General features: G+C 42.7%; 1 protein-coding gene across 8 annotated transcripts in view; it reads right to left on the bottom strand.

Moving 5' to 3' along the window:
* The window catches only part of LOC139767286 (uncharacterized), a 398,565-nt gene that overhangs the window by 46,440 nt on the left and 327,125 nt on the right, over positions 1–25,000 (bottom strand). For all 8 annotated transcript variants that reach the window (XM_071696479.1, XM_071696481.1, XM_071696480.1 and 5 more), the window contains one exon: positions 19,405–19,577. In XM_071696479.1, coding sequence (XP_071552580.1) covers positions 19,405–19,577 — 173 coding nt within the window. The remainder of the gene's footprint in view (positions 1–19,404; positions 19,578–25,000) is intronic.

Here is a 25,000-nt window from a genome sequence, read left to right as displayed (position 1 = left end):
GAAACCTCGTCCAGGGCCAAGTCTGGCCAGCCCTGTGGTATCTGGCCACGAGCAAAGGTTTTGCGGCCAACCAAAGGAAAGACACGTCTGGCCCTGTGAGAGCGAGGGAGGGAGGGGACTCTCTCTCCCCTCCCTCTTTCGTGGAGAGGCTGGGGGAGTATTGAGGGGGGAGGAGGAGATTACCGTCCCAGAGAAAGGCTGGACGAGTGGTGGAGGTGGTGGTGGTGGTGGTGGTGGTGGTGGAGGTGTTGGGGATTGACTGGTGGGGAGGCAGATGGTGGGCGTGGTGGTGGGGAGAGAACAGCCAGGCTTGGGAGAGTGAGAGGGGACACCCCCTCGGAGAGAGGCTTGGGAGAGGAGTGAGAGATTATGACAAGGTCTGAAGTGCACCTGAACACACACCCACACACACACACACACACACACACACACACACACACACACACACACTCACCTCAGGGTTCACGAACCTCGACCATGATCCTCGGAAATGGTCAGAACAGAACAGCTTCGACTCACTCCCTCCAAGAAAGCAGCCAGGCACTGGGGACCTCAGAGAACCACCGTCACATTTCCCCACTTCAGAAATTCCCGGGGACAAATAATTGAGAGAATAATTATACACACACACACACACACCCTCAGTTGGTACATACATACAAAAGATCAACATCAAAGACTTGAATACTACAGAAGGTGGAATTTGCAGACGAGCATCAACAGTGCGGATTAAGTTCGAGAACTGATAGAAAACGGAGACAAACTATAAACATTGTCTCGAGTCCTCGACAGCTGCATAAAAAATGTACGGACCCCACTTGGTTTCCTAGGAGACTCAGAATCCTGTCTTAGGTTCCGATCCTCTATTGGTACATACAGCGCCCATCACTTAGGTAAAATTACCCAATTTCTTCCCTTATGAAACCAAGGAGACTCAGAATCCTAAGTCTTAGGCTCCAATCCTCTATTGGTACACACTGCGCCCATCGCTTAGGTAAAATTACCCAATTTCTTCCCTTATGAAACCAAGGAGACTCAGAATCCTAAGTCTTAGGTTCCAATCCTCTATTGGTACATACAGCGCCCATCACTTAGGTAAAATTACCCAATTTCTTCCCTTATGAAACCAAGGAGACTCAGAATCCTAAGTCTTAGGTTCCAATCCTCTATTGGTACATACAGCGCCCATCACTTAGGTAAAATTACCCAATTTCTTCCCTTATGAAACCAAGGAGACTCAGAATCCTAAGTCTTAGGCTCCAATCCTCTATTGGTACACACTGCGCCCATCGCTTAGGTAAGGTTACCCCAATTTCTTCCCTTAAGACACTACATCAATAACCTTACCCCTTCCCTCTTCCCTTCGCTCCTAGTCTGCTCATGAATATGGCAATGTGAACACTTATATTTATAACTATCCTCTGGTTTCTCCACCTTACCTTCCCCGCACAAGCGACCTGCATTTTTCCCTTCTAATGGTCCAGTTACACACACACACACACACGTACACACACACACACACACACACACACACACACACACGTACACACACGTACACACACACACAAAATATAACAGCATGGGAGGATGTGGGGTTGAGGAAAGGGGAGTTTGGGGAGAGGATGGGGATCCTAAAAGGGGGAGTGGGGCTTGGGAGAATGGTCACGGCAGACTTGAGAGTGAAAGATACAGAGAAAAAAAAGTTTGAGAGAGAGAGAGAGAGAGAGAGAGAGAGAGAGAGAGAGAGAGAGAGAGAGAGAGAGAGAGAGAGAGAGAGAGGGAAAACTTTAACTCAGAACCCCACCATTTTTTTGGGGGGTGGGGGAAAGGGAAAGACGTGCAGGCTAAACTGTTGAAGTTGCCAGTGTTCACCAGACACATGACATGCTGAAGGACAACTCATTATTCAAATTCCACGCGACTAAGCGCTCTCCTCTGTTTTGACGAATGTTCTCAATTATGTCTCTAATTATAACCTTCAGTGGAAATTAATGTGGCTTTGTCTTTTATGGATCAGCTCTTTATCCCGGGGCTGGAAAATGATGAGGTGGCTTCTCCCTGTGACGTAACAGGGGAGGGTTATTGGTTCGGCCATTTCTTTTGAAGGGTTCTGAAGGGGCTTTCGCCACCGCACGGGCTCAGAATGACCATAAATATGGTTATTACTACTTCATAATTTTCATGAAATTTAAACAAATGTCAAAACTTGCGCCAGTATGGTGAGTGGAAATATAAATAATAACTTTTAAAAAAAATGGTGGCATTTCGCAACTCCTCATCGTTGCCATTATAAATATCATTAATTAATTGTCTTTCTTGTATTCTTAGCCGACAATAATTAGGTAATGCATTGTACAGGAGCAAAATAGAATTTCATACAAGTACAATTCAACAAGTATATATAAAAATTTAGCAACAAAAATCCAGGTAAAAATTTTAATATTCATAAATTAGGAACAACGGCATCATGTGCATACATCAACTTTCTCGCTGTCATGTGTCATTACAGAGACTGGGAGGAACCAAGCACAACCACGCCGCACTGACTACTCCATGGTTGACCAAGACCACACTTACTATGCCCGATGATAGCACGTCGTCCCCCATGTACCACATCGATTCAGTAACTCATATCCCATTCATGCCACTCACCCTCCTGAATGTTCCTGGCCCAGTAACCATAATTCTCTTTATTCCATCCCTTTCTTGGTCTCCCTATACCCCTGGTTCTCTCCATCTATCACATAATTCCTCTCACCCATTCTTCAATCATCTCTTCAAAATGCTTGGGTCATTCTTAGCACACGCTGGTCAGCTGCCACAGCCAGACGACTACTGCATATGCCACTGCACACAGTGTCGTTCCTCACCCAATTCCCCCTCATCTCACACCACGTATATCGTGTGCAACACGTTCCCCCCGTCACTTCTCTTCCTTCCTCACTCGAGGCTCAGGACCCAGCATCCATACAACACTCTCGGGTCTACTTTACAATTTAACAATCTGTATTTTCCCTTTCTGATATTAACCTTTCCTTTCCACATGGTTCCCCAATACACCCAGGATACACACCCTTTCCCACCCTATGATATCTGAAAACTACAAAAGTAATCTCAGTTTCTCTACCATTATAATTAGGAGGTACACCATACCAAGTTCTCATCCGCTGAGAATTCAAAGGAGGGGAAATATATATATATATATATATATATATATATATATATATATATATATATATATATATATATATATACATTCACGCACGACCAGACTGTTTCCCTCACTTTCCCAGAACTTTCCTCTGGTTGCCGGACCGGTCGGCAATTCCCACGAGTTCTATTTACCTTTCCTCTAACTTAGCAAAGCTACGCCTGGCACCTCTGTTTCGGGGTACTTCATTTTACGTGTAAAAAAAAAAAAAATTGGTGTGAATCTTTTTTTTTCACATTCACAAGTACCTCCTCAGCTGACGGCGTAGGTAGGTAGATAGTCATTTGTTTGACATTTCTGACGTTAGTATTATCTTGGTCCTTGATTATATATATAGCTTGATATCCAATGCCTTACTGAGCTATTCACAGCTTTTACGTCCCCATGGCCATCCTAGTCATAACAATACGGGAGACAGCACGACCCTTGAACTTAATTGTATTGCCCGTGACCGTTAAACACCAGGATTAAGAGGTCGAACTATCCTTCCTACTGGTCGTATCGTCGTGCTCAAGGTGTGGACGAGTGCCTGAATTTGTGTGTGGATCGGATGCAGGCGAGAGTAAACGCGAGGCTAAACATCCCCACGTCTGGGTCGGACAACATTGCTCTCAACGGCCAAACGGATCCTGGCGCACCCGACTCCTGTCTCATCTCTCTGCCAGCGACCGATGTCAGCGAAGACTCGTTTTCTGGGGGGCCACGCATAAGAATTACTACTATATACCTGTCGTCCTGACCAAGGAGGGGGAATCAGGTATTTCGTCAGAGGCGGTAATATCATGCGCTAAATTCCTGTCAACATTCATGGGGCGGCCTGGGCGTCTCTCGCCTGAATAAAGGAAGGCGCCATTTACCATGACGACCACCGAGGCGATAGCGGCGGTTACAGGCGTTAAGAGGATTTACGGCTAGCCGGCGAGCCTCGGCCACCACACACGCGCGCTATTTCCTGCCACATTATTGGAACCGCTGCTTTACGGCGGCCATCTTACCCTCCCCCAGGGGAACTCAACTGTTAACAAATTAATGGATATTACCACGTTTGTGTCGGTAAATTTCTAAGATTACATGATCCTGCATGTGTATGAGCACGTACATTTTCCTTTCCCACCGTAACCACACATACACAGACATTTTGTGATATATATATATATATATATATATATATATATATATATATATATATATATATATATATATATATATATATATCAATTTTCCCCCCATACATACTCGCCATTTCCCGCGTAAGCTAGGTAGCGTTCAAAAACAGATGACTGAGCCTTATATAAAGCGAGCTCGTCTGGTCGTTTCTGAAGAAGATACGAGTCCCCGTGAAAACAGCAGAAGAAAAGAAGAGCAAAACCTAACAGTCTCTCTCTCTCTCTCTCTCTCTCTCTCAGAGGTCACCCTGACCCCAAGCACCACAAAGTATGATCTGATAACCCTTTCTCGCTCCGCCATTCTCTGTTATTCCTCCATAGTCTCGAAGATGTGCCACACGACGCAGCTTACGTGGATGTCATACATGTCCTCCTGACCTGCTGCTGACACGATACAGACTACCGAGCAGGACGCCCGCCAGCTGGCCCGCCCACCACCACCATCACCACGCCGCCCACCACCACCATCACCACGCCGCCCACCACCACCCCACTGGGTCTGGCGGGCGGGCTGGTGGGCGGCCCAGTGGCCAAGGGGTGTAATGGCATACGTGTTTTCCAGTGCGCTTCCTCGCCTTCTTATCCAAGGTGGCATCAAGACCTGAACCTCAGAGGGCAATCCTCCCTTATCTCCTCCTTCTTATCTTCTTACTTTGGGGAAAGGTGATAATACAGGAGGGCGGAGGTTACTACCTCCTCCTCCTCCTCCTTTTTCTTTTTCCCAATTTTCGGAAAGTGATAATACAGGAGGGCGGAGGATATTTTCACAACACCTAAAAGTTCCTTTTCTTTTTCTTCCCCTCGTCTGACCCACGGGGTCATGACCCCGGTGGTGTGCGCCGCAGCCCTGTACATAACAGGTCCTGAGGGGGGAGGGGCAGAAAACTGACCATAAGACGTAACATAACGACCGGCATTAACGATGGGGGTTCGTAAGACCCAGTTTTCCATTACTCCACGTGTCCCATTCATCACTATGATCCGTTATGTTCAGTGGGGGAGATGATATCTCGAGCCACAGCCTGCCTGTGTTGCCTTCAGCTCAGTTCCTAGTGTGTGTGTGTGTGTGTGTGTGTGTGTGTGTGTGTGTGTGTGTAGGTGTGTGTGTAGGTGTGTGTGTGTGTGTGTGTGTGTGTGTGTGTGTGTGTGTGTGTGTGTGTGCGTGTGTGTGCGCGTGCGTGCATGCGTGAGTGCATGCGTGAGTGCGTGTTTGTGTGTGTGTGTGTGTGTGTGTGTGTGTGTGTGTGTGTGTGTGTGTGTGTGTGTGTTTGTGTGTGTGTTTGTGTGTGTGTGTACGTGTACGTGTGTGTGTGTGTGTACGTGTGTGTGTGCGCGTGCGTGCATGCGTGAGTGCGTGTGTGTGTGTTTGTGTGTTTGTGTGTGTGTGTACGTGTGTGTGTGTGTGTGTGTGTGTGTGTGTGTGTGTGTGTGTGTGTGTGTGTGTGTGTGGAGTGCCAAGGGAGTGATTCATTCCTAAGGACTCTTCCTTGAAGAAAACTTCATACATCTTGCTAAAGTGTAGGTTAATGTGGGGATACACCATGATACACGACACACAGAGAACAGCGACACAGAAGGCGACTAAAAGGGGAGGGAGCGGGGGGCTGGAAATCCTCCCCTCTCATTTTTTTTTTTTTTTAAATTTTCCAAAAGAAGGAACAGAGAAGGGGGGCCAGGTGAGGATATTCCCTCAAAGGCCCAGTCCTCTGTTCTTAACGCTACCTCGCTAATGCGGGAAATGGCGAATAGTATGAAAATATATATCTTATTTATTTATATATAAATAAATAAATAATTAGTTTAACAGTTAAATACACGGATGATCAAATCATGAATGAATAGATTAATCATTCTTCACAAATGAAATGAATAACAGTAATGTATACATGATCGAATTCCTTAAATTCCTCCATATCAAATAATGCATTCCAGTTTCATACTTTTTTCTGTTCAATTCGTTCATTCGTATGGAATCTAATATGATAATCAATCTCTTCTACCCCTGTACTCTTTCCTTATCTTCCTTAGAAATGCTTCTATCTCCTATCATTTCCTTCATCCTCCCCCCTTATTTCCTCATATAATCATTTACTGATTGCCTAATATAATTACTTTCTGATTTCCTAATATAATTACTTATTGACTTCCTAATAAAATTACTTACTGATTTCCTAATAGAATTACTTACTGATTTCCTAATAAAATTACTTACTGATTTCCTAATATAATCACTTACTGAATTCCTACATATAATCACTTACTGACTTCCTAATATAATCACTTACTGATTTCCTAATATATTCACTTACTGATTTCCTAATAGAATTACTTACTGATTTCCTAATAGAATTACTTACTGATTTCCTAATAGAATTACTTACTGATTTCCTAATAGAATTACTTACTGACTTCCTAATATAATCACTTACTGATTTCCTAATATATTCACTTACTGATTTCCTAATAGAATTACTTACTGATTTCCTAATAGAATTACTTACTGATTTCCTAATAGAATTACTTACTGATTTCCTAATAGAATTACTTACTGATTTCCTAATATATTCACTTACTGATTTCCTAATAGAATTACTTACTGATTTCCTAATAGAATTACTTACTGATTTCCTAATAGAATTACTTACTGATTTCCTAATAGAATTACTTACTGATTTCCTAATAGAATTACTTACTGATTTCCTAATAGAATTACTTACTGATTTCCTAATAAAATTACTTACTGATTTCCTAATATATTCACTTACTGATTTCCTAATATATTCACTTACTGATTTCCTAATAGAATTACTTACTGATTTCCTAATATATTCACTTACTGATTTCCTAATATAATTACTTATTGACTTCCTAATAAAATTACTTACTGATTTCCTAATATATTCACTTACTGATTTCCTAATATATTCACTTACTGATTTCCTAATAGAATTACTTACTGATTTCCTAATAGAATTACTTACTGATTTCCTAATAGAATTACTTACTGATTTCCTAATAGAATTACTTACTGATTTCCTAATAGAATTACTTACTGATTTCCTAATATATTCACTTACTGATTTCCTAATAGAATTACTTACTGATTTCCTAATAGAATTACTTACTGATTTCCTAATATAATTACTTATTGACTTCCTAATAAAATTACTTACTGATTTCCTAATAGAATTACTTACTGATTTCCTAATAGAATTACTTACTGATTTCCTAATATATTCACTTACTGATTTCCTAATAGAATTACTTACTGATTTCCTAATAGAATTACTTACTGATTTCCTAATAAAATTACTTACTGATTTCCTAATAAAATTACTTACTGATTTCCTAATAAAATTACTTACTGATTTCCTAATATATTCACTTACTGATTTCCTAATAAAATTACTTACTGATTTCCTAATAGAATTACTTACTGATTTCCTAATAAAATTACTTACTGATTTCCTAATATAATCACTTACTGAATTCCTACATATAATCACTTACTGACTTCCTAATATATTCACTTACTGATTTCCTAATATAATTACTTATTGACTTCCTAATAAAATTACTTACTGATTTCCTAATAAAATTACTTACTGATTTCCTAATATAATTACTTATTGACTTCCTAATAAAATTACTTACTGATTTCCTAATAGAATTACTTACTGATTTCCTAATAGAATTACTTACTGATTTCCTAATATAATCACTTACTGATTTCCTAATATATTCACTTACTGATTTCCTAATAAAATTACTTACTGATTTCCTAATATAATTACTTATTGACTTCCTAATAAAATTACTTACTGATTTCCTAATAGAATTACTTACTGATTTCCTAATATAATCACTTACTGATTTCCTAATAGAATTACTTACTGATTTCCTAATAGAATTACTTACTGATTTCCTAATAGAATTACTTACTGATTTCCTAATAGAATTACTTACTGATTTCCTAATAGAATTACTTACTGATTTCCTAATAGAATTACTTACTGATTTCCTAATAGAATTACTTACTGATTTCCTAATAGAATTACTTACTGATTTCCTAATATAATCACTTACTGATTTCCTAATATAATTACTTATTGACTTCCTAATAAAATTACTTACTGATTTCCTAATATAATCACTTACTGATTTCCTAATAGAATTACTTACTGATTTCCTAATATAATCACTTACTGATTTCCTAATAGAATTACTTACTGATTTCCTAATAGAATTACTTACTGATTTCCTAATAAAATTACTTACTGATTTCCTAATAGAATTACTTACTGATTTCCTAATAGAATTACTTACTGATTTCCTAATAGAATTACTTACTGATTTCCTAATATATTCACTTACTGATTTCCTAATATATTCACTTACTGATTTCCTAATATAATCACTTACTGATTTCCTAATAAAATTACTTACTGATTTCCTAATAGAATTACTTACTGATTTCCTAATAGAATTACTTACTGATTTCCTAATATAATCACTTACTGATTTCCTAATATATTCACTTACTGATTTCCTAATATAATTACTTATTGACTTCCTAATAAAATTACTTACTGATTTCCTAATAGAATTACTTACTGATTTCCTAATAGAATTACTTACTGATTTCCTAATAGAATTACTTACTGATTTCCTAATATAATTACTTATTGACTTCCTAATAAAATTACTTACTGATTTCCTAATATATTCACTTACTGATTTCCTAATAGAATTACTTACTGATTTCCTAATATAATCACTTACTGATTTCCTAATAGAATTACTTACTGATTTCCTAATATAATCACTTACTGATTTCCTAATAGAATTACTTACTGATTTCCTAATAGAATTACTTACTGATTTCCTAATAAAATTACTTACTGATTTCCTAATAAAATTACTTACTGATTTCCTAATAGAATTACTTACTGATTTCCTAATATATTCACTTACTGATTTCCTAATAGAATTACTTACTGATTTCCTAATATAATTACTTATTGACTTCCTAATAAAATTACTTACTGATTTCCTAATAGAATTACTTACTGATTTCCTAATATAATTACTTATTGACTTCCTAATAAAATTACTTACTGATTTCCTAATATATTCACTTACTGATTTCCTAATATATTCACTTACTGATTTCCTAATAAAATTACTTACTGATTTCCTAATAAAATTACTTACTGATTTCCTAATAAAATTACTTACTGATTTCCTAATAGAATTACTTACTGATTTCCTAATATATTCACTTACTGATTTCCTAATAGAATTACTTACTGATTTCCTAATATATTCACTTACTGATTTCCTAATATATTCACTTACTGATTTCCTAATAGAATTACTTACTGATTTCCTAATAGAATTACTTACTGATTTCCTAATAAAATTACTTACTGATTTCCTAATAGAATTACTTACTGATTTCCTAATATAATTACTTATTGACTTCCTAATAAAATTACTTACTGATTTCCTAATAAAATTACTTACTGATTTCCTAATATAATCACTTACTGATTTCCTAATAGAATTACTTACTGATTTCCTAATAGAATTACTTACTGATTTCCTAATATAATTACTTATTGACTTCCTAATAAAATTACTTACTGATTTCCTAATATAATTACTTATTGACTTCCTAATAAAATTACTTACTGATTTCCTAATAGAATTACTTACTGATTTCCTAATATATTCACTTACTGATTTCCTAATATAATTACTTATTGACTTCCTAATAAAATTACTTACTGATTTCCTAATAAAATTACTTACTGATTTCCTAATATAATCACTTACTGATTTCCTAATAGAATTACTTACTGATTTCCTAATATATTCACTTACTGATTTCCTAATAAAATTACTTACTGATTTCCTAATAGAATTACTTACTGATTTCCTAATAGAATTACTTACTGATTTCCTAATAAAATTACTTACTGATTTCCTAATATATTCACTTACTGATTTCCTAATATAATCACTTACCTGGAGGACATCAACACAGCCCTCACAGGATCACAGACGGAAAACAGAGCGCGGGAAAAAAAAGGAAAGCATTCTTTTTGAACACAGTGGGGTTCCACATGGCTCAGCCCTGCAACCTATATACTTTTCACTTCGTAGCTCAATGATCTGGAGGCGCGACCCTCGAACTCCGGAAATAAACTCCACTCAAAGGAATTCTGACGAATATCTACACCAGTAAGTCACGACCGGATAAATATGATAACGATATTAATCATCAACAAATAAGGATATTCCAACGAAGGGGGGAAAAAATAATACAAATTTCTACTAAAACATGATATTTCATTTCAATTTGGTCTAGAGTTGAGCTTCCTCAACCAGGGGAAAAACCTGCAGTAATAATTAACTATTGCCGTTTTCCTAGCCACACTTTCCTATAGAATTTCCATGACGGTATACCTTCTCCACCCGGTCCACCACCTTAGCTATTGTCCTGCCGGTTGTTGTTGTGCCGGAGGGAGCGGTGGGGGGTGATGAGAGGAGGATGCCTTCAACAATATCATCCCGCCTTTTCCACTCACATAATGAGATCAGGATACCATTACTGTCCCCCAGCAGATAACCTTTTCACCGACCATGGGGGGTCTCCTGTTTTTTCCGTCCTTCACGTGTATCAATCACCTGTCCCCTTCCGGGAGTAACGGAATACCAATGACCCGTCTACTCCCGGAGATTGCTCAAGTGCAGCAGTGAGGATCAGCGATGCATGGGGGTGTTGTCGTGAATCAAGAGGGAGTTTGATTCATGTTGTTTTTTTTTCCCCCATATCTCAGTCGTCTTTCAACATCTTGAGCAACGACGGTATGACCCTTAGCACGACGATGCGGCCCTTCAGCACGGCGGTACGACTCTTAGCACGACAGTACGACCGTTGAGCACTTCGGTACGACTCAGCACGACGGTACGACCCATAAGGCATGATGGCCTGGCCTCTGACCTGACCAGCTAAGGCTCGGGTCAAAGGCCAGGCCGTCATCGTGTCCATGAGTCGAGCCTTCGTGTTCGAGTCTCGTACCGCTGTGTTCACTGTGGTGTACCTCAAGTTACCCCCCCACCTCATCTCTGCTGTAACCTTTTTCTTCTTTTTTCTTTGCCTCGTAAGTGTGACTTAAGTCACGCGGATATTACTTACATCATGGAGCCTGTTACTTAAGTCCCTCTCTTTCCCTCCCTCTAATGTTCCTTACTTCAACTGAACTCGATAAGAAAAAGGAAAATGTTATCTTTTCCACGACTTTGCGAACGAGTGAACACAGTCTTCACCCATCTCCTTCCTCTACCCCAATATATCAGCCCTTATCTTGCTACATATCTCCCGCACGAAACGACCGTCGGAAAAGAAACAGATAACAGAGATAAGAAAACAATCTTAGAGTCTTCTTAGACAACATATGACGGAAGATAAGCTGGTATGAATTGATGGAAGATAAGCTGGTATGATATGATGGAAGATAAGTTGGTATGATATGATGGAAGATAAGCTGGCATATGATATGATAGAAGATAAGCTGGTATGATATGACGGAAGATAAGCTGGTATATGATGGAAGATAAGCTGGTATGATATGATGGAAGATAAACTGGTATGATATGATGGAAGATAACCTGGATATGATATAATGGTAGGTTAAGCTGAGCCAAGCCACCTTCCCTGACGTGTTTTCTAACTGGAAAAAAGAAAAGAAAAAAAGAAAGAAATAAAAAAAAGGCATGGAGTGAAATCAGCCCCCCCACCCCCCCAAGGCTCCGTCCATTCCGTTCGTCTGAACCATCCCCCCCCCCCCCCAACCCCGTTCCGTGACCATTTCGTGAGGGGCCGGTGACGCAGTCCAGCAACAGCGTTGCAGTAAATTGGTTGGTCAGCGCGTGTCGTCCCCTCCCCCCCACCCCCTTACCCCCCCAGACGTAATTGACCTCTCCAGGTATTTCATAAAGAATGATAATGTCTCCGTGTTTTTATTTTCTTTTTTTTTTGGACAGTTAATTAAAAAGGCTATGAATATAGCCAAGCGCGCGCGTGAGGGGTAATATACTTTCTTTTTTTTCTAACCTTCTCTTCTTGGTACTTTTATTATAAGTTTGCAGTTCATTGAAGTGATTCTAAGTTCTCGATTTCCACTGGCTTATTACTTTACTGTTAGCACGAGACGTGGCCTGACACGTGTGTGTGTGTGTGTGTGTGTGTGTGTGTGTGTGTGTGTGTGTGACATGACGACAGGTCGTAACGTCGTGCTCAGGAGGTTATAAAAAAAAGGAGAAAAAAAAACTGGTTTATGTTTTAGAGATGACTATATCTTATACTACACACACACACACACACACACACACACACACACACGCGTGCCTACATGTACGACTAGTAAACTCATATGTGCACCTACATATAGCTATGTACAGGGTGCATATTTCCGGAAAACATACGATTGCGATATATATATATATATATATATATATATATATATATATATATATATATATATATATATATATATATATATATATATACACACATACACACACAAGAAAACATGTCAGGGTTCGAACCCGCGACACTCCATGTCCAGGACAGAGAAGCAACTCCACCACCGGGGGGGCGGGACGGTGAACACACCAGCACCACACCACCACGAGCGGGCGGGTGAACCATTCTAACCACTTCCTAAAGCGGTATCATCGCCACTGGAGAGACCCACCCTCTTTTTTCAGTGGGGAGACGGAGGAACTACTCTCACACTTGAACCATCGTGGTGGTGGCGCGCGGGATAACGAGAGGGAGGGAGGGAGTGTGTGTGTGTGTGTGTGTGTGTGTGTGTGTGTGTGTGTGTGTGTGTGTGTGTGTGTTACCGGATTCCGTCTGCATGCCGTCACACCGTGAGCGAAAAGTCACCTTTGGCGATTTCACGACTGACTACCAACCCACAGCCTTCCTCAAGGGTTCATTTCCACCCCAATGAAAACCCTCTCACGATCTACAATGCAGTCTCCCTGGGAGCAGCTCTTTCTCCAACACCTCTTGATAATCCCCTCGTACATGACCCCCTCCTCACCTCTCTCTCCCTCCTCTCTCCCGCAAAGCACTACTACAACAACAGCAAACAAACAGTAGCTCGGAAATCTACTCTCACCTTCTCCACTCCTGGCAGACTAGAGTCCAAACCGCGTCTCCATATTACCCTTCATCATCCTCCACTCCTACTGAACAAATCGTGAACCCGACTCAACGTGAAATGCGACGCGAACACGACACCAGTTCCCCACGTGACAAACACCAACACAGTGTTTACGAAGAAATTAAACGCCCTCACAGCACGAGCGTCGGAGGGGGGGAAAAATAAACAAGAAGGAAAGTCTGTATTGTCTTCTAATATCCAATCCAATTTCACCTGACTTGCTAGTTCACTCACTCTTCAATAACCGAAACATAAAAGCAGGCCTATACTAGCCAGAACAGAGCACTCAGAACAATCACCGGCTGCTAGTAATCCAAAGACAATCATCAATACTTGCACAAGAAAACAAGAGTCCTCCCTTATAGTCCCACCTTAACATCCCTGACACCCGGTCCTGTGCCCCACCACTGACCTCCATACCTCTCCTCATCTGGGCCACATCATAATTACCCACCAACCATCGTGCAAAGATAAAAAGCTCTTCTCAGCCTCCCACTGCAGTCACCTGTGCTCATCAATCCCTCTCACTAAAGCTAAAACCACATGACCAAAACACATTCCCACGAAAATGATTCAACAAACGGTAAACAACCTTCCCCTAAACCCCAGTGTTCAGGTCCAATCCACCAGGACTACATAAACCCATCTGAAAAACTCACTCCCCCAAGTCATGTACGAGTCACACTTTCGTGGTCTGCGCTCTGAGGACCATCCACCTCCCCAGCGTCACAAGCCTCCGTCCTTGAAGATACAGAGGACCTACCTACTCCATCCCCCACCCCTCACACAGCGCTAACACCCACACACCCAGCCAGCACCCGCCACTCACCCCCGCCGAGGGAAACGCACCTCAGTCCCGTATCACGACCTGTGCTTCCGGCTGGCGGACGTGGCTAACTTCCTGAGAACTGCAGGAACCCCATCCCCCCCCCCCCCCTCCATTAAGGCGGTCTTAGGGCTTTAAATTCTCTCTCTCTCTTCTCTCTCTCTTTTCTCTCTTCTCTCTCTTTTCTCTCTCCCCCCGCACACACAGCGAGGGCAAGGTCCCCCTTTCCCCTTCCGTGTTCTTCCCGACGTCGTGGGCGAGGCAGTGGAGGACGGGCGGTGGTGCCGCCCTGCCCCCGGAGGACAGTGTCGTTCCTCGGGTTGAAGACGGTGGCGAGGATGGCGCCCCGGGCTCTTCCTGGCGGGCCCCAGCAGGGTGGTGGCCGGCGGTAGGGGGATCGGTAACACTGCCAGGCAGGGAGGGTACACGTTAGTGGCGGGGGTAGTGGCGGGGGGGAAATGGGGGAAGGGTCAAAGGAAAAGGTTTAGGCAAGAGTCATGGCGGGTTTAAAGTGGCGGGGGGGGTCGTGATATTGGTTAAGGGCCCGGGGTCGTGGATGGGTTTAAAGGGACGGGGCCCCGTGGTAGGGGCTAAGGGCCCAAAAGTGGGGGTCTGGGGTCTTTGGGCCCACGGGTCGTGGACAATATTAATATATTTTATATTATATATATATATATATTTTTATATATTATATATTTTAAATATAAAAACCACACACACGACCACAGGGGGAAAAAAACCCCCCCTGGCCCGGTAAACGGGGAACTTTCAAACACGAGAAAAATAATTTGGGTAAGAATAAACTTCCGCCCCAAAAAGCGCGCGCCCAAATTGTAAACAAATTTCCGGTAAGAGAGTTTAAGGCCCCCCCCTCCCTCCCCCCACTCCTTGAGCGCTGAAAGGGGGGAAGGGGGGAGTTCTATGGGCCAGCCCAGAGGGGGTGGGGGGGGGAGAGGCCCCCTGGATACAATGGGGGCCCCAAGGGGTCCCTGGGGGCCCCGTGGAACGCATCTGGGCTTTTGGGGAAATTCTATAGTGGGGTTAAGGTCTCCCGGGGGGCAAAAACAATGAGGCTTAGATTAATGGGAGAAACTTAAGAGACATCCCCGTAGGGTTTATATATATTTAATATATATTTATATATATATTTATTTTATATATTTTATATTATATTTTTATATATATATTTTATATATTGGGTAGGATCCCTTTTTTCACGTATTTTTTTGGCAATCACCCTGTTTAACCCAAAAGGGGGTCCTAGCTTTGTTCTTCGATGTATATCAACTGATGTTATATTTCTCTCTTTTGGGGCTCCCTGATGATGTGTTTTTTCACGAAAGTAAATTGGGAAATCTTTGTGTTTATTTTCCCCGTGGACTCATAGGAATATATATAAATATATATATTTTAAAAATATATATATATATATTTATTATATATTTATAATATTTTATTTTTATATATAAACACAAAGAACACTGTCCCTTTTGCAGAAACGAGTGGCGGATGAAAGGGAAATTTTTAAAATTTAATGAGGAATACCCGTAAGTGTGGACAGGGAAAAAGAAGCTGAAAGGTTGGGATGACAAAAAAAATATTGGGGGATGGGAGCGGCCCATCGAGTACAAAAAACCCCCCCCCCTTACAGGGAAAAAAAACCCCCGGGCCCCAAATTTTTAAAAAGCTAAATACACACACATACAACCACAACAACCCCACACAAGAAAGAAAAAAAACCCACCCGAAACACACCCCTAAAAAGACACAGACAACACGAGCGGGGGGGAAGGCCGGGTGGAGATTGTTTCTTTTCCGAAAAGCCGGGAAAAAATTTGACACTGTGCAAAATCGGAGGCTCGTTCCCTTAAAGGGAGGTATAAAGGGGGCGACTCCCCTTTCCCGGAAAAGGAAGATTATGGAAGGGAACAATGGGACACAGGACTTGGGGGAGGAGGAGGGGAAAAGAGGGGGGGGGAGGGAAAGGGGGGAAGAGAACCCTTTCAAAAAGGTGGAGGTCAACAGTGGAATTTCCGCAGGGTTCTCTTCTAAAAACCATTATTCTTCTTGATCTACGTGAAAGATTGCCCGGGGGACTGGGGGTACTTCCACAACGCGTTGGCCCGGGGGGGATGCTTCGGGCGACACGAGGGAAGTTGAAAAGGCAGGGAGGATTGCAAAAGACTATAGGGTTAAAATAACAGTGTCCCTTTGTTGGAGGGGTTGGAAGGGCAACCCAGGAACACAGGGGAATGAAAAATGGAACGAGATATTATGTGTGTGTGTGTTTTGGGGTGTGGTGTGTGGTTTTGTGGGGTGTGTGTGAGAGAGAGGGAGAGAGAGAGAGGAAAAGGAGAGAGAGAAGGGGAGGAGAGAGAGAGGAGAGAGAGAATTGGGGGGTTTACATTCTCTAACCTGAGCCAGAGGGCCCACATTAGGAGAACATGAAAGTTACAAACTGTCTGATGTTTGGGGAGGGAGAATTTGTCTCCAAATATATATATATATTAAAATAAATATATATTTATAAAATATATAAAATATATATATATAAAAATATATATTTTTAAAATATGGATTAAAAGGGAAAAGTTCAAAAAAGTGGTCAATATCCAAAAACTAGAACGAAACAAGAACATCCCTCTAAAGGGTGACTGGAAAGGGGCACAAAGAATAAAGGTGGCGCCAGGGAATTTTACAGATACGAGTTACAAGGAAAGGGGTTTTTTAGGGAAACCTTAACTTTTGTCCGTGTGGAAGGGAAAAAAGGGTAAAGGGTTACCCGAATTCGGCCTTTTGTTTTAAAACCCGTTTGAACAGCCCCCAAAGGGCACAGCTTGAAATTAAGCAAGAAAACCCTTTTTTGAAAAGGGTGGAAAGAAATGCCTTCAAGGTGTACGTGAGTGGCGAGACATGGAATACACTCAAAGAAACAGGTGTGAATGTGGAAAACATAAGAAAAGTTCAAAAAGGGTGAAATTTATGAAAGGGGAGTGTTCAGTTGATGGGGGCCCCCCGAAAGCAGAATTTTCCCCTTCCCCCACACCCACACACACACACACACACACACACGCGTGCCTACATGTACGACTAGTAAACTCATATGTGCACCTACATATAGCTATGTACAGGGTGCATATTTCCGGAAAACATACGATTGCGATATATATATATATATATATATATATATATATATATATATATATATATATATATATATATATATATATATATATACACATACACACACAAGAAAACATGTCAGGGTTCGAACCCGCGACACTCCATGTCCAGGACAGAGAAGCAACTCCACCACCGGGGGGGCGGGACGGTGAACACACCAGCACCACACCACCACGAGCGGGCGGGTGAACCATTCTAACCACTTCCTAAAGCGGTATCATCGCCACTGGAGAGACCCACCCTCTTTTTTCAGTGGGGAGACGGAGGAACTACTCTCACACTTGAACCATCGTGGTGGTGGCGCGCGGGATAACGAGAGGGAGGGAGGGAGTGTGTGTGTGTGTGTGTGTGTGTGTGTGTGTGTGTGTGTGTGTGTGTGTGTGTGTGTTACCGGATTCCGTCTGCATGCCGTCACACCGTGAGCGAAAAGTCACCTTTGGCGATTTCACGACTGACTACCAACCCACAGCCTTCCTCAAGGGTTCATTTCCACCCCAATGAAAACCCTCTCACGATCTACAATGCAGTCTCCCTGGGAGCAGCTCTTTCTCCAACACCTCTTGATAATCCCCTCGTACATGACCCCCTCCTCACCTCTCTCTCCCTCCTCTCTCCCGCAAAGCACTACTACAACAACAGCAAACAAACAGTAGCTCGGAAATCTACTCTCACCTTCTCCACTCCTGGCAGACTAGAGTCCAAACCGCGTCTCCATATTACCCTTCATCATCCTCCACTCCTACTGAACAAATCGTGAACCCGACTCAACGTGAAATGCGACGCGAACACGACACCAGTTCCCCACGTGACAAACACCAACACAGTGTTTACGAAGAAATTAAACGCCCTCACAGCACGAGCGTCGGAGGGGGGGAAAAATAAACAAGAAGGAAAGTCTGTATTGTCTTCTAATATCCAATCCAATTTCACCTGACTTGCTAGTTCACTCACTCTTCAATAAGCGAAACATAAAAACAGGCCTATACTAGCCAGAACAGAGCACTCAGAACAATCACCGGCTGCTAGTAATCCAAAGACAATCATCAATACTTGCACAAGAAAACAAGAGTCCTCCCTTATAGTCCCACCTTAACATCCCTGACACCCGGTCCTGTGCCCCACCACTGACCTCCATACCTCTCCTCATCTGGGCCACATCATAATTACCCACCAACCATCGTGCAAAGATAAAAAGCTCTTCTCAGCCTCCCACTGCAGTCACCTGTGCTCATCAATCCCTCTCACTAAAGCTAAAACCACATGACCAAAACACATTCCCACGAAAATGATTCAACAAACGGCAAACAACCTTCCCCCAAACCCCAGTGTTCAGGTCCAATCCACCAAGACTACATATACCCATCTGAAAACTCACTCCCCCAAGCCATGTACGAGTCACACTTTCATAGTCTGCGCTCTGAGGACCATCCACCTCCCCAGCGTCACAAGCCTCCGTCCTTGAAGATACAGAGGACCTACCTACTCCATCCCCCACCCCTCACACAGCGCTAACACCCACACACCCAGCCAGCACCCGCCACTCACCCCCGCCGAGGGAAACGCACCTCAGCCCCGTATCACGACCTGTGCTTCCGGCTGGCGGACGTGGCTAACTTCCTGAGAACTGCAGGAACCCCATCCCCCCCCCCCCCTCCATTAAGGCGGTCTTAGGGCTTTAAATTCTCTCTCTCTCTCTCTCTCTCTCTCTCTCTCTCTCTCTCTCTCTCTCTCTCTCTCTCGCACACACAGCGAGGGCAAGGTGCCCCTTCTCCTTACCGTGTTCTTGCCGACGTCGTGGGCGAGGCAGTGGAGGACAGCGGTGGTGCCGACCTGCGCCCGGAGGACAGTGTCGTTCCTCTGGTTGAAGACGGTGGACGAGGATGGCGACCCGGGCTCTTCCTCGGCAGGACCCAGCAGGGTGGTGGCCGGCGGTAGGAGACTCGGTAACACTGCCAGGCAGGGAGGGTACACGTTAGTGGCAGGGGTAGTGGCGTGGGGGAAATAGGGAAGGGTCGAGGTAAAGGATAGAGCAAGAGTCATAGCAGGGTTAAGTGGCTGGGGGGTCGTGATATTGGTTAATGGCAGGGGTCGTGGTATGGGTTAATGACAGGGCCCGTGGTAGGGGCTAATGGCAAAAGTCGTGGTCTGGGGTCATTGGCACGGGTCGTGGACAATATATATATATATATATATATATATATATATATATATATATATATATATATATATATATATACACACACGCACACACAGAGGGAAGAACCCCCTGGCCCGGTAAACAGGAACATCAAACACGAGAAAAATAATGTGGGTAAGAATAACACTTCCGCACCAAAAGCGCGCGCACCAATGTAAACAAACTCCGGTAAGAGAGTTTAAGGCCCTCCCCCTCCACTCACCCCACTCCTTGAGCGCTGAAAGGGGGGAAGGGGGGAGTTCTATGGGCCAGCCCAGAGTGGTGGGAGGGGGAGAGGACCCCTGGATACAATGGTGGGCCCCAAGCGGGTCCCTGGAGGCCCGTGGAACGCATCTCGGCATTTGGGATTCTATAGCTGCTGTTCAAGGTCTCCGGGCGGCAAGACAATGAGGCTTAGATTAATGGGAGAAACTTAAGAGACACTCCCTGTAGGGTTTATATATCTATATCTATATATATATATATATATATATATATATATATATATATATATATATATATATATTGGGTAGGATCACAATTTTGCACGTATGTTTTGGACAATCACATGTTTACCAAATGGCGTCCTAGCTTCGTCTCTTCGATGTATATCAACTGACTGTTATATTTCTCTCTTGTGTCTCCCCTGATGATGTGATTATTACACGAAAGTGCACTTGGGAACTCTTCGTGTTTCATTTTCCCCGTGGACTCATAGGAATATATATATATATATATATATATATATATATATATATATATATATATATATATATATATATATATATATATATATATATAAGCACAAAGACACACTGTCCCTTTTGCAGAATACGAGTGGCGGATGAAGGGATTAAACTGAATGAGAGAATACAGTAAGTGTGGACAGCATACAGAAGCTGAAAGAGTTGTATGACAGAAAATATTCGAGAGATGGGAGCGGCCCATCGAGTACAAAAACCCCCTCCCCTTACAGAATAAACAGGCAATTCGAAACAGCTAAATACACACACATACACACACACACACACACAAGAAAGAAAAAAAACCACAGAAACACACCATAACAGACACAGACACACACACGAGCGGGGTGAAGGCCGGGTGGAGATTGTCTCTATCCGAAATGCCGGAAAGACTTTGACACTGTGCAAAGTCGGAGGCTCGTACCTTCAGGCAGGTATAAAGGGAGCGACTCCCCTTCCACGGAGAGGAAGATTATGGAAGGGAACAATGGGACACAGGACTTGGGAGGAGGAGGAGGGGAAGAGAGGGAGGGAGGGAGGGAGGAAGAGAACCATTCTCAAAATGTGTGGAGGTCAACAGTGGAATGCCGCAGGGTTCTCTTCTAGAACCATTATTCTTCTTGATCTACGTGAAAGACTTGCCAGGAGGGACTGGAGTACTTCCACAACGCGTTGGCGGGGGTGATGCTTCGACGACACGAGGGAAGTTGAAAAGGCAGGGAGGATTGCAAAAGACTATAGGGTTACATAGACAGTGTCCTTCGTTGGAGGTGTTGGAAGGGCAACCACAGTGAACACAGGGTAATGAAGATGGAACAGAGATATCTATGTGTGTGTGTGTGTGTGTGTGTGTGTGTGTGTGTGTGTGTGTGTGTGAGAGAGAGAGAGAGAGAGAGAGAGAGAGAGAGAGAGAGAGAGAGAGAGAGAGAGAGAGAGAGAGAGAGACTTGGGGGTTCACATTCTCTAACCTGTAGCCAGAGTCCCACATTAGGAGAACATGAAAGTCTACAAACTGTCTGATGTGGGAGAGTAGAATAGTCTCCACACATATATATATATATATATATATATATATATATATATATATATATATATATATATATATATATATATATATATGGATAAAGGAAATGTTCAATAAGCTGGTCAATATCCTACACTAGAACGAAACAAGAACATCCCTCTAAGGCTGCACTGGAAGGAGCACAAAGAACTAAAGGTGGCGCCAGAATTCACAGATACGAGTTACAAGGAAAGGGGTTTTTTAGAAGCCTTAACTTTTGTCCGTCGTGGAAGAAAGAAGGGTAAAGGGTTACCTGAATTCGGCCTTTTGTTAAACCAGTTTGAACAGCTCCACCAAAGGTCACAGCTTGAAATTAAGCAAGAAACCTTCTTTGAAAAGATGGAAAGAAATGCCTTCAAGAGTGTACGTGAGTGGCGAGACACTGGAATACACTCAAAGAAACAGGTGTGAATGTGGACAACATAAGAACGTTCAAAGAGCTGAATGATGAAGGCGAGTGTTCAGTTGATGGGGGCCCCACGAACGCAGAATTCCCTTCACACACACACACACACACACACACACACACACACACACCTAAATGAATATATAACCTTCCATACCTCTCTAATGGTTCACATAAGAAAGCACGACTGATTACATCAGCAGCAATATTGGCCAATCAGTAGCATATGTTTCAGGCGGGAGGAGTTCCCATTGGTTCTGTCACTCCGACATGGAACTGTGTGAGGAGTTATCGAGTGCTGCTCTGAAGGTATTGTTCCCTTCTAATATGGAGACCCAATGGAGGAGAAGCGATGGTGAAGTCAACCCTCAGGCACGACGGTACGACTTATGAGCACGACGATACGACTTATGAGCACGACGGTACGAGCTTTGAGCACGACGGTACGACCTATGAACACGACGGTACGAGCTTTGAGCACGACGGTACGACCTTTGAGCACGACGGTACAAGCTTTGAGCACGACGGTACGACTTATTAGCACGACGGTACGATCTATGAACACGACGGTACGAGCTTTGAGCACGACGGTACGACTTATGAGCACGACAGTACGAGCCTTGAGCACGACGGTACGAGCTTTGAGCACGACGGTACGACCTTTGAGCACAGTGATGCGACCCTTGAGCACGACGGTACGAACCTTAAGACGAGATGGGCCGTAGTTCTCTGTACGAGAAAGACGAGCGATAAACAGGGATATTCTCCAGCACCAGCGCTCAACTCTCGGTACAACGGCCGTCGGTTAGCGTGGCTCCGTTTTCTATCTTGTCCAGTGGGGAGGGAGGGAGGGAAGCCATAGATAAGGTAGTATTTTTTTTATATCCAGGGGGCCAGCATACCCAGACGAGTGCAAGTGACGAGAAAAAGACTTCACGTTGTAGGAACTCTCTCTCTCTCTCTCTCTCTCTCTCTCTCTCTCTCTCTCTCTCTCTCTCTCTCTCCCTGTGGTCTCAGGCAGCTAACAAAACAGATCATAGAAGAAAATGATTTCACACTAAAGCGGCGAAATAACATTAAATTCCGTAGCCTGAACCACCAAGATGAACGACGTAATTTCAACTGGAAATTCAGTGCAGAAGAAAACGGAAGTACTATTTCTGAGAAAGGTGTTTTATGAGACGTGTCAAAGAGAACGGTATTAACTTCAGCGCTGTTTACAATATTGATATCACACACACACACACATACATATATGCTGGTTATGTGAGCCTGATGGGATCTGACCAGTGTAGACCTCGCTGCTCACCGACTTGAGACGAAGGGTATTCAATTACATAGTATTCGAATAATCATTTCTCAGTAGAGGCGATTGCGATCATAGCCTAGCGGTAGCACTGCCGCCTGCCACGCAGGGGTCTCGGGTTCGAACCTGGCTGTTGGGGGTTTGTACTATATATATATATATAAATTCATTATATATAAATAATTCATTATATCTATCAACAATATCAACAATTTTACATTATTAGAATTCAGAAGCATTTAACGAGCAAAATTGAGAGAATGTGAGGCACAGACTGTTTTGAAAGGCTGAGGAAGCCTTGAAAGAAAATGGGGGAAAAAATGCATGATAATCTTTGCCAGGCAACAGATTAGAAGGGTACGAAAGACACACACACACACACACACACACACACACACACGAACACACACACACACATATACATCCTGACTGAGAGCTTCACACAATAATCACAAGAGTTGGGGGGGAAAAAATCTCCCAAAGAACCCATTCCAGTCTATCAAATTGGCACAAAAAACGTGTACGAGAGAGAGAGAGAGAGAGAGAGAGAGAGAGAGAGAGAGAGAGAGAGAGAGAGAGAGAGAGAGAGAGAGAGACTCCGCCGACCCGCCAAGCGAAATATAAAAAAGAGGAAAACTCAGACAACGAGGACGGAAACTTTTATAAGAAAGTGTAGACATATATATATATATATATATATATATATATATAAATATATATATATATATATATATATATATATATATATATATATATATGGGTATGTTTGAGGGAATAGTGGTTCCAACAATGTTGTATGGTTGCGAGGCGTGGGCTATGGATAGAGATGTGCGCAGGAGGATGGATGTGCTGGAAATGAGATGTTTGAGGACAATGTGTGGTGTGAGGTGGTTTGATCGAGTAAGTAACGTAAGGGTAAGAGAGATGTGTGGAAATAAAAAGAGCGTGGTTGAGAGAGCAGAGGAGGGTGTTTTGAAGTGGTTTGGGCACGTGGAGAGAGTGAGTGGGGGGAGATTGACCGAGAGGATATATGTGTCGGGGGTGGAGGGAACGAGGAGAAGAGGGAGACCAAATTGGAGGTGGAGGGATGGAGTGAAAAAGATTTTGTGTGATCGGGGCCTGAACATGCAGGAGGGTGAAAGGAGGGCAAGAAATAGAGTGAATTGGAGTCATGTGGTATACAGGGGTTGACGTGCTGTCGGTGGATTGAAGCAGGGCATGTGGGGCGTCTGGGGTAAACCATGGAAAGCTGTGTAGGTATGTATATTTGCGTGTGTGGACGTGTGTATGTACATGTGTATGGGGGGGGGGGTGGGGCCATTTCTTTCGTCTGTTTCCTTGCGCTACCTCGCAAACGCGGGAGACAGCGACAAAGTATAAAAAAAAAAAAAAAAAAAATATATATATATATATATATATATATATATATATATATATATATATATATATATATATATATATGAAAAAAAACTCCTTTTCCAGTGGAAACCCGAGAGTAAGGGCAACTGTGCAACGAGTCTCTCTCTCTCTCTCTCTCTCTCTCTCTCTCTCTCTCTCTCTCACGGTGGAGTCCTTAAGGCTCTCACAACCTCAAGGTGTCGTCCAACCCCCCTTCCCTCCCTCCACACCGCCACCCTCCCTCCCCCCTACATGATAGAGCCGTGGACGCGTCTGC

Source organism: Panulirus ornatus, chromosome 59 (genome assembly GCF_036320965.1).
Source record: "Panulirus ornatus isolate Po-2019 chromosome 59, ASM3632096v1, whole genome shotgun sequence".
Classification (NCBI taxonomy): Eukaryota; Metazoa; Arthropoda; class Malacostraca; order Decapoda; family Palinuridae; genus Panulirus; species Panulirus ornatus.
The sequence above is the reverse complement of the archived record's forward strand: the minus strand, read 5'-3'. Positions and strand labels throughout refer to the sequence as shown.